At 43.0% G+C, this 14,405-nt stretch overlaps 1 protein-coding gene across 1 annotated transcript; it reads left to right on the forward strand.

Moving 5' to 3' along the window:
- Positions 1-97: 97 nt before the first annotated feature.
- Positions 98-12,777, forward strand: th2 (tyrosine hydroxylase 2). Its single transcript, XM_021577167.2, has 12 exons — positions 98-428; positions 570-747; positions 875-963; positions 1,123-1,190; positions 1,345-1,395; positions 1,548-1,693; positions 2,035-2,170; positions 2,361-2,430; positions 2,553-2,609; positions 2,838-2,933; positions 3,091-3,224; positions 10,601-12,777. Exons 1-12 carry the CDS (start codon positions 201-203, stop codon positions 10,758-10,760), a joined length of 1,413 nt encoding a protein of 470 aa, XP_021432842.2. The 5' UTR covers positions 98-200; the 3' UTR covers positions 10,761-12,777.
- Positions 12,778-14,405: the final 1,628 nt, after the last annotated feature.

The raw sequence follows: 14,405 nt of genomic DNA on the forward strand, positions 1-14,405 counted from the left end.
TGCGTAACTCATTTCCATAAAGAATTGTGTGGCACTGGGATATAAACCTGTCTCTCTGCTGATAGCACAGCTTCAGACACTGCCTCGGAGGGTCTCAGTATCCGGTAATAGGCCTATATAGACTATTCGATCAAACAAATCATAGATACTCTGCAATATTATTTTTAAGACAGTCTACGATAAAAATTGACATAAGTTCAATGAAGACAGAGAGTGTGGCGCAAAACATTCCGTTCGTCGGCAGAAAGCGAAGTCTGATCGAAGATGCCCGGAAAGAGCGCGCCAGCGGTTCATCTTCCCCTGGCCCATCGCGGGGCGGTGAAAACTTTGTGTTTGAGGAAAAGGAAGGAACAGTGACACTGAACATTCTTTTCGCACTCAGCCATGAGAAGAATGCAGGGTTCTTTAAAACTGGCAAAGTCTTTGAGGTAAGGAAAACATGTTCATCATTAGATATGAGTTGCAGATGGAGAGCTTCAATAAAATCAGGTCTACGGAATCGAATCAACGTGATAAAATATACATGTGTTTGCTTATATATGATATGTATGTCTTTACCATGGATTCAGACGTTTGAAGCTAAGCTTCTGCATATTGAGAGCCGACCAGGGAGGAAGTCTAAGAACAGTGGCTGTGATGATCTGGAGTTCTTTATGAGGTGTGAAGTGCACATCTCGGACACAGACATCTTCATCAACTCACTCAAGAGAGTCGCCGACGACGTACGCACCATCCCAGAGGAAAAAGGTTATAATACAATTTGAATGAAATAATAAATCACACTTTTCTAATAATAGTAACGTTTTTATTATCTAATCATTTAAATTGTGTGAACAATTATGCTCTGACATATTTTCCTGTTTCCTTGTTTTAGTTCCCTGGTTCCCCAGAAAGATCAGAGATCTGGATAAATGCAACCTGTTGATAACGAAATATGACCCAGATATGGACCAGGATCATCCAGTTAGTGTTTACCTTAGCAATATTGCTAGGCTTCCATTTATATGGCATTGATACAATACTTGTATAATTCATTGGATTGTTAGAAATAATACTCAACTATCAAAAAGGATAACAACTAAAAATGTCATGGTTAACTAATTGTTATGATTCCTTTTTCAGGGATTCAGTGATCCAGAATACAGAAAAAGAAGGTGCTTCATCGCTGAACTTGCAGCAAATTACAGACAGTAAATTGATCTCATCATTCTCACCTTTCAAAAAATATATTCCCATGTAGTCAGTCGATCTTAGGTGCCAGCACTGCATCATTGGACCAAAGGCATGCCATTGTAGAAATGCATTCGTAAAGGAATGATTGATCCATCCATCTCTGTTCCACAGGGGGGAACCATTACCCAGAGTGGAGTACACACCAGAGGAGGTGGCCACATGGTGAGAATAACAGCTGATGTATAGTATACTGGAGATGGACATCATACCATCCTAATAGACTTCTTTCCTAATGATAATAGTCTACAGTCAATATACCTGTGGAGTTGGAATGACAGTGTTCTAATGACTCTGCTGCTGCTGTCATTTAACAGGAAAGAGGTGTACCGGACCCTGAGGACCATCTACCCTGACCTGGCATGCAGACAGTTCCTGGGTGGGCTGCAGCAGCTGGAGCGGGAGTGTGGCTACGGAGAGGACAGTATCCCCCAGCTCCGGGAGGTCTCTGCCTTCCTCAGAGGTGAGGCCCAGCAGCCTATCTCTGCCTGAGGGACAGAGCAATAGCAGCACTATGCCCAGCTTCAAGGAATAGAATAAACATGGACAGAGGCAAATCCAGCATGCCCATGACTTTCCATTGAATGACTAATTCTGGTCGATGACTGTGCGCACCTTATTAGATTGATTATGCCTCGTTATTTTATTGTAGATTGCTTACAACAGTAATAACACCATTAGGGATTGTTCTCGTACTGCAGAAACACTACAGGCTGTCACTGTTCACCATGTATGAACATCAGCATCCATGCGGTGAATATGTCTCTGACAGTGGTACCTTGCGCTGTGTTCTTGTTTGTCCAGAGAAGACAGGCTTCCAGCTGCGTCCGGTGGCAGGGCTACTCTCCGCCAGAGACTTCCTAGCTAGCCTGGCCTTCAGAGTGTTCCAGTGTACCCAGTACATCCGCCACGCCTCCGCACCCATGCACTCCCCGGAGCCGTACGTCAAATGGTGTCATTGACATAGTAGAATCACTCGAAATAATCAGTGTGTGTCATAATATTCAGTTTACTAACTGATCATAAATAATAACATATGTATGATTCATGTGTATCATGATAATCAGTCTAATCAATGGACATATTCATGTGCGTCATGTAGTCACTGCTCTTTCGCTTCCTTCTCTCAGAGATTGCTGTCATGAGTTACTCGGCCATATTCCTATGCTTGCAGACAAAGAATTTGCCCAGTTTTCCCAGGTAAAAACATTTAGACTTGTAATATGGTTCATATGATGCTTCGGCGTAATAATACATCCATTATAATAATACATAAATTGTCTCATCAGTGCGCAACGATCACAAATGTTTGTCATTTGCAGGAAATTGGCCTAGCCTCACTGGGAGCATCAGACGAGGATATTGAGAGACTCTCAACTGTAAGAGCTGACCTTTGAGCTTTCATTTCAAAATAAGCAGTTACCAATCAGATGTAAAACATTAGATACTGCACTGAGGTTGGGTGTTGGACTGCAAATTACGGACCTTTGCTGCCATCTAGTGGAAAATATAAAATACTGACCAATCTGACCATTTGATGAATGTGTTGTCAGGGGTGAAACGGAGCCTTATCATTTCCTCATCCCTTGTTGCCGTCCCTCCGACAGTTGTACTGGTTCACGGTGGAGTTTGGACTGTGTAAGCAGAATGGAACTGTGAAGGCATATGGTGCCGGCCTCCTGTCCTCATATGGAGAACTCATTGTGAGTAGTATTTTACATTGGCACTCTGTAGAATTGTACTGATAGAGGGGACTAATTCCTAATTTATTATCTCTGTTTTCATATAACATGCCACTAATCATTTCTGAAGGAGTCTAAAACGATAACTAATCACTTATCTCTTACTTCCATCTTTCAGTATGCTCTCTCTAACGAACCTGAGTACAAGCCATTCAACCCAGAGGAGACAGCAATCCAGCCTTACCAGGACCAGACTTTCCAACCTGTCTACTTTGTCTCAGAAAGCTTTGAGGATGCCAAGATTAAGATGAGGTACATCAATGCATACAAGTGGTGAATGTCTATATGTGAGCACTTCAGTAAGTCACAGGAAATGTGTAACATGTGGCGTATACCTTGGATTTGAGTTGATCTTGTTGCTCCTGGACGCGGGCTGCAGGGGTTTTGGAGAGGAGCCAGTGGGAACCTCAGAGGATCTGAGGACACGGAAGCAAATCAGACTGAAGGCAGCTGTTTAGGAGTTACTCGTAATTAGCATATTACGTTTTGTAATATATTAATGTAATCTGAATGAGCAGAGTATGGATGGACATGGGCAACTCCAGTCCTTGGATGCCAGAGTGGTGTCACACTTTTACCCCATCCCTAGCACAAACAGCTGAGTAACCTAATTCCATTCTAAACTGAAGATCATGGTTAGTTGATTATTGGAGTCAGGTGTGTTAGTGAACACATTTATTTCACCTTTAGTTAACCAGGTAGGCTAGTTGAGAACAAGTTCTCATATACAACTGCGACCTGGCCAAGATAAAGCAAAGCAGTGCGACACAAACAACAGAGTTACACATGGAATAAACAAACATACAGTCAATAATACAATGGAGAAAGTCTATATACAGTGTGTGCAAATGAGGTAGGATAAGGGGGGTGAGGCAATAAATAGGCCATAGTGGCTAAATTATTACAGTATGGCAAATTAAACACTGGGGTGATAAATATGCAGAAGATGAGTGTGCAAGTAGCGGTACTTGGGTGCAAAGGAGCAAAATAAATAAAATAAATAACAATATGGTGATGAGGTAGTTGGATGGGCTATTTACAGATTGGCTATATACAGGTGCAGCGATCTGTGCGCTGCTCTGACAGTTGGTGCTTAAAGCTAGTGAGGGAGATATGAGTGTCCAGCTTCAGTGATTTTTTCAGTTCGTTCCAGTCATTGGCAGCAGTGAATTGGAAGGAAAGGCAGCTGAAGGAGGAATTGGCTTTGGGGGTGACCAGTGAAATATACCTGCGGGAACGCGTGCTGTGGGTGGGTGCTGCTATGGTGACCAGTGAGCTGAGATAAGGTGGGGCTTTACCTAGCAACGACTTATAGATGACCTGGAGCCAGTGGGTTTGGCGACGGATATGAAGCGAGGGCCAGCCAACGAGAGAGCATACAGGTCGCAGTGGTGGGTAGTATATGGGGCTTTGGTGACAAAACAGATGGCACTGTGATAGACTGCATCCAATTTGCTGAGTAGAGTGTTGGAGGCTATTTTGTAAATTACATCGCCAAAGTCAAGGATCGGTAGGATAGTCAGTTTTACTTGGCAGCATGAGTGAAGGATGATTTGTTACGAAATAGGAAGCCGATTCAAGATTACATTTTGGATTGGAGATGCTTAATGTGAGTCTGGAAGGAGAGTTTACAGTGTAACATGACACCTAGGTATTTGTAGTTGTCCACATATTCTAAGTCAGAACCATCCAGAGTAGTGATGCTGGACGGGGACCTCATGAGAGAGATGAGATGACCTGAGGAGACACTCGGAGTCCATACTTGCGAACATTTAAATTTAACCCATAATAGTTTTAAGCCCTGTCTAAGCCAGGGGAGGGGGTACTACTAAGCTATATGGAAATGTTTTAACGTCATACCAAGGATCATTTTGCTATTTGATTTTGAATCTGGAGACCCCTTGAAGTATCAAAAAACAACAACCCCTTAGAAGACGATTTTCAGAATGTCATCATCTCATCATATGCTATTGGACCAGGTCTCGCTAGGAAAAGAGATGTTAGAAAACAGTATAAATAAAGGTTAAATAAAATAAATGAATCTGACAAACACCACGCTGTCACATTTGACCGCAAATGCGGTGTTACATAGGCGGATGCAATGGATGCCTCATCTAATGCAAAAAACAGATTTCTCTTGTTTAAACTGACAGATTCGTATGATGATTTTTTTATTATGATAATTAGATTTCCGCGGGGGCACGGACATCGATTTTAGTTTTTTTTTAACAGGTTCTCTGGCACAAAATCCATATCAACCAATTAAACTTGTCGATTTACTTGCACGTGACAGAACACTAAATTGTAGCTGGTCCCATCCGATAACATGGCACACGTTAGCCCTATGCTAACCTCACCAGTTGGCACTGATTATATCCTGGCACAAATTATGCATCAGCCAATTACAATTGTCATCGTGATTGGACGTGTTCCAACTCTTGTTCATGGAAGCATCCTTAACACACCCTAGTCCAACAGGATGCTCCGATCATCAAAGCAACCGTCACATGTATTTGACTGACTGGTCAAAATGCTCTCTTTTGTTAAGTGCCAAGTCCACGAAATTGTCGTAGATTGCGGCAAGGGTTCGAATTTCACGAGTTTCCTCCCCTTTGAAATGTATATATACTGTTTTAGGGTGCTGAAAAGGGACGCCAACAGCTTGAAATGGAAGATGATTAAATAATTGAATAAGGAGATAACTCTTTCTTCAGCCTTGCAGACAAACGCACTGCTATGGCCTAATAATTATATGGCATAGGCTATATTACATGGACTATAGTACATGGACATGAACACAAATGTAGGCCTACAATTTGTTATATGCATATTTACAATCATCTACTTTGTCACATATGCGTTATTTGACTCGAGGAGGATGAACATTACAGTGTACAGTAGGATTGTAGTTAGTATCATTATCATCCTACAGATGGCAGTATTGCAGTTATTTTAAAATAAATTTATCACACTTGGCTGTCATGAGTATATTCTTATGTAGGTAGGCTACACTTACAACCAGGCCTACGTTTTGTAGGCTATGCATTATTAATCATCCACTTGGTCAAATGCGTTTTGAATTGAGCATCAAGGACCTGCAGTGAACAGTGTTTTCCTCAACAAAAAAGCTTGCCAGGAGGGTGACTCGAACCCACGGTGAGCTACTGATTTCAAGCCAACCGTTTTAGCAGTGTGCCACCTTGAGGCAATAATGATAGTGTGTGCCAATTTCAAGTGTGGCTGTTGAGCTCTAAGGATGGCACTTGAATATAAATAGATTACTCAAATTGTTTTATTGCTATTTTTTTTACATGCTATTTGACAAATCCATAAGACTCTCCGTTTTTTGGGTTTTACGATGTACGATAAACGTACACGTTGTAAGGACCTCATCATTCTTCCATAAAAGCACATGGATGTGTGTGAAACAGAAACGTGGGATTTTGTCATAAATGCAAAAACATTAACATGTCTATTGTTAGTACTAGCTAGTAGCGTAGTCGAGGATGCGTCAATGCAATATTGGCTCACAACTATACAGACCAACAGAACAGCAAAGATTGTGGATATAATGACAATATACATGGCCCTCTGCCCTAACAATGGTGGTAGTTGTCTAGAAAACTGCACGGCAGGCTGTCTTGCTCCCTCCTATCCTTTTTGTGTATACATCTCATAATTGTAATCTTTTTTGAATATTCGATGAGAGTTGTTGACGTCAACCGCCTGTATTCAATGGAGAGAGATGCTATGCTACCAAAAAAAAAATGCTACGCTACCAGCTTCATGCCATGAATATGTATAGCTATCTCGAGACAACTCCAACATGAAGTGTTTTTTCCTCAAAGTTATCGGGATGTCACGTGTCCTGCTTATATCAGTACACTCATAACAACTTAATTAAGCATTACGAAACTTCCATTCGATCAAATAAACCTCTTGTAGCAAATAAGCTGTTAATTGTTTTGTTGACCAAATTCGACGTTCATTGACTTCCATACAAAAACTCCTTGCCTGGGTGAATGAAACAACGTCACCCGCTGGAAGGACACAGATTTTCTGCGAGTTGGGCCTCTCTTCCTGTAGGTTTAAAATATCCCTCTAGTGGCCAGGATTGACCTATTTTATGCCATTGGTTGGTGGATATAAGTCTAAGATCTTTGATAGGCTGATGAAGAATAAATCTGATGGGACCAGCAACAATTGTGATGGTGCCGGAGGGGATGGCTGCTGTTTTATTGGCTCTGAACCAACTGTGCTATTTTGTAAAAAAAAAAATATTGCATTGTTTGTAACGTATTTTGTACATAATGTTGCTGCTACCGTCTCTTATGACCGAAAATAGCTTCTGGACATCAGAACAGCGATTACTCACCTCGAATTGGATGAATAATTTGTCTTTAATGAGTCGGACGGGAAGGATATACTCCAAACACCCAAACAGGCCCAGTTTCCCCGTCATTCGCTGGAGAAAGAAACTGAGATTTCACTTAAAGGGGTGCCTTGTGAGGATCAGGCGACGAGTGGCTAATCTGCCTTTGCCATCAGTACTGTTAGCTAACATTTAATCGCTGGAAAATAAAATGTGACGAACTGAAAGCACATATATCCTACCAACAGGACATTTAAAACTGCAATATCTTATGTTTCACCGAGTTGTGGCTGAACGACGACATTAATAACATAAAGCTGGCGGGTTATACACTCTATCGGCAACATAGAACAGCAGCCTCTGGTAAGACACAGGGCGGGGGCCTGTGCATATTTGTAAACAACAGCTAGTGCACGGTATCTAAGGAAGTCTCGAGGTTTTGCTCGCCTGAGGTAGAGTATCTCATCATAAGCTGTAGACCAAACTATCTACCTAGAGAGTTTCTGTATTTTTCGTAGCTGTCTAAATACCACCACAGACTGATGCTGGCACTAAAACCCCACTCAATGAGCTGTATACATGCAGGGAAACTTGAATCAGTTTTACCTCATGTCTATCAGCATGTTCAATGTGCAACCAGGGAGGGAAAAAAACTCTAGACCACCTTTACTCCTCATACAGAGACGCGTACAAAGCTCTCCCTCGCCCTCCATTTGGCAAATCTGACCATAATTTTATCCTCCTGATACCTGCTTACCAGCAAAAATTTAAGCAGGAAGCACCAGTGACTCGGTCTATAAAAAAGTGGTCAGATGAAGTAGATGCTAAACTACAGGACTGTTTTGCTAGCACAGACTGGAATATGTTCCGGAGTACACTACATCAGTCACTGGCTTCATCAATAATTGCATCGATGACGTCGTCCCCACAGTGACTGTACGTACATACCCCAACTAGAAACCACGGTTTACAGGCAACATTCGCACTGAGCTAAAGGATAGAACTGCCACTTTCAAGGAGCAGGACTCTAACCCGGAAGCTTAAAATAAATCCCACTATGCCTGCCGACGAACCATCAAACAGGTAAAGTGTAGTGCCGGTAAAGCATCAAAACGAAAAAGGGTTCTACATGGGATAAATCTACCCCAAGGTAAAGCATCAATACAGGACTAAGATCGAAATCGTACTACACCGGTTCCGACGCTCGTCGGATGTGGTAGGGCTTACAAACTATTACAGACTACAAAGGCAAGCACAGCCGAGAGCTGCCCAGTAACACGAGACTACCAGACGAGCTATATAACTTCTATGCTCGATTTGAGGCAAGAAACACTGAAACATGCATGAGATCATCAGCTTTTCCGGATGACAGTTGGATCAAGCACTCCGCAGCCGATGTGAGTAAGACCTTTAAACAGGTCAACATTCACAAGGCCAGACGGATTTCCAGGATGTGTACTCCGAGCATGCGCTGACTAACTGGCAAGTGTCTTCACTGACATTTTCGACCTCTCCCAGTCTGAGTCTGTAATACCCACATATTCAAGCAGACCACCATAGTCCCTGTGCCCAAGAACACTAAGGTAAGCTGCCTAAATGACCACCGACCCGTAGCACTAACGTCTGTAGCCATGAAATGCTTTGAAAGGCTGGTCATGGCTCACATCAACAACATTATCCCAGAAACCTTAGACCTACCCCAATTTGCATACCGCCCCAACAGATCCACAGATGATGCAATCTCTATTGCACTCCACACTACCCTTTCACACCTGGACAAAAGGAACACCTCTGTGAGAATGCTATTCATTGACTACAACTCAGCGTTCAACACCATAGTGCCCTAAAAGCTCATCCCTAAGCTAAGGATCCTGGGACTAAACACCTCCCTCTGCAACTGGATCCTGGACTTCCTGACGGCCGCCCCCAGGTCGTAAGGGTAGGTAACACCACATCCGCCACGCTGAACCTCAACACGGGGGCCCCTCAGGGGTGCGTGCTCAGTCCCCTCCTGTACTCCCTGTTCACTCATGGCTGCACGGCCAGGCACGACTCCCAACACCATCATTAAGTTTGCCGATGACACAATAGTGGTAGGCCTGATCATCGACAACGATGAGACAGCCTATAGGGAGGAGGTCAGAGACCTGACGTGTGGTGCAAGGACAACAACCTCTCCCTCAATGTGATCAAGACAAAGGAGATGATTGTGGACTACAGGAAAAGGAGGACTGAACACGCCCCCATTCTCATCAACGGGGCTGTAGTGGAGCAGGTTGAGAGGTTCAAGTTCCTTGGCGTCCACATCACCAACAAACTAACATGGTCCAAGCACACCAAGACAGTTGTGAAGAGAGCATGACAAAATATATTCCCCCTCAGGAGACTGAAAAGATTTGGCATGGGTCCTCAGATCATCAAAAGGTTCTACAGCTGCACCATCGAGAGCATGGTTGCATTACTGCCTGGTATGGTAATTGCTTGGCCTCCGACCGCAAGGCACTATAGAGGGTAGTGCGTACGGCCCAGTACATCACCGGGGCCAAGCTTCCTGCCATCCAGGACCTCTATACCAGGTGGTGTCAGAGGAAGGCCCTAAAAATTGCCAAAGACTGCAGCCACCCTAGTCATAGACTGTTCTCTCTGCTACCGCACGGCAAGCGGTACCGGAGCGCCAAGTCTAGGTCCAAGAGGCTTCTAAACAGCTTCCACCCCCCCAAGCCATAAGACTCCTAAACATCTAATGAAATGCTACCCAGCCTATTTGCAATGCCCCCCTTCTACACTGCTGCTACTCTGTTATTATCTATGCATAGTCACTTTAATAACTCTACCTACATGTACATATTACCTCAATATACATATTACCTGTTACCTTGACTAACCGGTGCCCCTACACATTGTGCCTGTACCGGTACCCTCTGTATATAGCCCCACTATTACTTATTTACTGCTGCTCTTAAATTATTTGTTATTCTTATCTATTACTTTTTGGGGGGTATTTTCTTAAAACCGCATTGTTGGTTAAGGGCTTGTAAGTAAGCATTGCAATGTAAGGTCTACAGAATACCTGTTGTATTTGGCGCATGTGACAAATAACATTTGATTTTGAATTTAGCTTTCTGTTACATGCAAATAAATCACGGATTTGAATTGGCTGATTTGCATTTGATGTCAGAGAACTGTTTAAAATTAAATGGTTGCTTATTCGCAAATATGGACCCAATGTTTTAAAACCATATTGTTTTACCTGCAGGCGGTACTCGTCGTCCATCCAACGGCCCTTCTCTGTCCGGTACGACCCATTCACTTGCAGCCTGGAGGTTCTGGACCAACCCAGTAAGATCCAGCATGCCCTAGGCCAGATGAGAGACGACCTGAAGATACTCCAAAGTGCCCTGGAGAAACTGGGCTGAGGGCCTCAACACTGAGCCAGAGACTCAGGGAGTGAAACTGATACATACCTCTGGAGGGGTGGAAAGGGGAAGCCATTTTGGGTCTTTAAAAGTGCAATCTGTCATTTCTCTGTGTGGCCATGGGGCCAAATGCACAAACAATCAATGCTCAAATTGCACAAAATACAGTAGTTCCATTTAAGGCAATCAGTTGAATATCCACCTCTTCAATCCTGCTGGGCTAATACTTGCATTATTATTATTGTATTTTTTAGAGACTAAACTAGATTTAGCATTTAAAAATGGATGTGAAATACTGTGTATATATTTAGTTAACTGAAAAACATAATTTATATTTACATGCAAGATTCATTAATATTTCCTGGTTGAGTGCATGTATTGATATGTACAGTGACGTTATACATGTATTGTGAGGAGAATGTACAAAGTAATACATTTTATTTTTTTCAGTCCAATCACAAAGGGCATGAAAGAGAGAGACACACACATGGGGGTAGGAAATGTACAGGCTGAATATGTCCGAGAATGTTTATCTTAGTAGAGAGATTACAGAGAAAAACTTTAGAATGCATGTGTAAAATAGTGATCAGAAAGAGAGCATGGAGGGAGATCAAGGAAAGAGACAAAAAAGTATACAAAGTCTGTGCATTTGCGTTTGAGAGAGCAAGCGAGCAAGAGACAGAGCGAGAGGGAACATGAACATCAAAGAGGGTGGGAGTACTACAATATAAGCCCATGTGCCACTGCCTCCCATTCCAAACCAACTGTTTCCATTTAGAAAATTCTTGGAACCCATTTGTCTTCACGTGTTATTAAGTAAAGGGAAGGAGCTAATTATGAATGATTTAAATATCATGTTTCCTCAGCTGGCTACTGTCAGAGCCAGTACTGAGGCCCAGTGGATCTAAAGCTGGACTTGGTCACACAGACCTCACAGTATAACACTACACAGTCAGTAGGGTTTCACAACTGGCATGATAAACTCTCTCCATCGCCTCTCTCTTCCTCTCTCTACCTGTGGGTTCAAGGGGTAATAGATGCCTTGTTTCTGTATCAGTGACAATGTGTCTGCACTAGAGTTCACCCGTATTCATTTTAAAGCCAGAACGCAAATTGGTTCATAGATCTACTCCGACTGTAAAACATCATGATGTACACAGTGGCTGTGAAAGCCTCCGACCACCTAGAGTGGGAGGCCTTCCTGTTCAATTATTCCAGTGTAAATCAAACATGGTTCACTTTACTCACAGAGAAACACAACCTCTCCAGTGGAGAGAAAATGGTGCACAGAGCCGAAGATTGATCTACAATACCGCTCGACTTGAGTGCAGCAGTGCACACATATCCACTTGCTTAACCCAAATTCAAACACTTAATAATTTTGCATCTCTCAGCTTACATCCAGCACAGCTCGAATCCAAAAATCCCCCCCCCCCCCCCCAGAAAATCACAGACCACTGGGATCCAAATCTGCTGAGGCCCCTAAACACAAAAGGGGTTGCCATGACGATACGATAACCACTACTGGTTCCAAGCAAAATTATCCTGCCTCACATACTAACCACAAATCCCCCAATGATGTACAGTATCATCCTGCCTTCAGAATTTAAGTGTTTCCTAATGTCATGGACCATCGTTACCTTGGCACGCTAGCCTCCCCAGACTCAAAAGGATGGGTCATTGGGGTTCACAGAGTCCTCGCTGAAGACATAGATGAAGCACAGATCATGGACTGTTTTTTGCCGCATTCATAAACAAAAAAATGCTGCTAAACACAATGATTACTGCACAGAGACACTTGAAATTAAACAATGACCAAAATGATCCAATTTACATTTTGTGTAACCCACTGTACCGAGTGCTCTAATGATTTATCGTAGTCACATTTAGTCTGTATTGTAATGCTTTGCAGCCTTTTCTCTCAACTGCCCTCATCCAGATCAACACATTTCCACTTCAGGCTGATTTTACATCGTGTAGGCCTAAGAAAATCCCCAGGAGATTAAAAGAAAGTATTTTTTTTTACCTCAAAAGAAAACCTCTAATCTCTTCCTTTGTTTTCTCTCCTCTAATACTGCTCATTATAAGCATTTGTTCTCTTTTTCTTGAGCCCCTGGCTTCGCATATGTGGGTTGGGGCGGAATTAGCTGAAGGTCTCATCTTGTCTGAAGTGGTGGAGGGGATTACAGAGAGAGAGGTGGAGAGTTCACACCTGTCTGATCTCTCTTTGATTCCTCTCTGCGTTCGTTATTACATTACAACTGGAGATTAAGCTGGAAGCCAAATTGGCCTACTAACCAGGATAGCATTTTCTGGCCTATGAGAAATAGCTCTATCCTGGTTATCCTACTGTTCAACTTCAAACCAAGGATCTCCTTGTTCAAACAAAAAAAATAAAGAGGTTAAGGGTCATGAGAATGACCTAATATGGATATTTTAATACGGCAAGCTTCAAACTCAGTTTACACTTGGTTTAACTTGCCAAAAATTACATGGTATGTCAAAGAAGGTAACAAAGCAGTCTCTGAAATTCAAGACCTAGGGCAGCAACAGTACCAGGTCTGGGATTAATGACAGATTCTCTTGGTTGTTCCGGGAGGGTCCTCTTCAGACAGACAACTCTCCCCAAAAAATCACGAGACACACACATCGAAACCAACGGTTGCTGTAGTTTTAGCGAAGGTAGTTGATACAAACTAGCCACTAGCAAAAATGCCCTCATTAAAAAGAACCCCTGTGATCTCCGTCTTACCAGCTACTATGTGTCCAGTGGATGTTTACGATAGGGCAAGAAGTCTATAATGCAGTGACTTAAAAAAGCTGGATGTACCAACGCCACCCTTTCCTCTATGCCAAACTTACGTTGTATACATACCGTACCTCTCTGAATCAGAGGGGTTGGGTTAAATGCGGAAGACACATTTCAGTTGAATGCATTCAGTCGTACAACTGACTAGGTATCCCAATTTTCCTTTCCAGACGTGTTAAGATGGACAATTTGTACATTGTGGGACGCAAGCCATCTGTCCAGAACAGGGATGGGTAACTCCAGTCATCGGGGACCTGATTGGTGTCACCTCTCCAGCACCATAGTACTGGAGTTGCCCATCCCTGATCTAGAGAGACTAGAAACAGGGGTGGGAGACCACCAGGTGGTGATCTTGGGTCACTTTGATTCTGGGAGACGCAATTGATTGAGAGATTCATGACTCACATTTCTCACAAAAACCTTGCACTTTGCAATTCTAATTCACCCTAAGAGGATATTATAGTCTTTGGAAAATGTTCAGTGGTGTGTGCAAAGAGAGGTTGCGGCGTCTTGATCTCCAACATTGATTTCTCTGTGTTTCACATAGCCATTCGAGCACCACTTGTGTCCAACACTGCAAACGTACGGCACCGACCACATTGGACTTGTTCAAACAAAGAGTCGACCAGGAGAGCGGTAGCATGTTATGATTGTGGATGGTGGTTAGTGCGTACGCTCCAAGAAACATACAGGCCTGTCTAGCGGGATTGAAAGAGTAGAGGTCTCACCTCCCCTATACCTGCCTCACGCTGTCGTGCAGCAACACCGGTGCACAATAAAACCTACTGTTTCACACCTTAAACATACATTAATGGAGTAAAATAAACTGTTCTGTG

The sequence above is a fragment of the Oncorhynchus mykiss genome, chromosome 21 (genome assembly GCF_013265735.2).
Source record: "Oncorhynchus mykiss isolate Arlee chromosome 21, USDA_OmykA_1.1, whole genome shotgun sequence".
Lineage (NCBI taxonomy): Eukaryota > Metazoa > Chordata > Actinopteri > Salmoniformes > Salmonidae > Oncorhynchus > Oncorhynchus mykiss.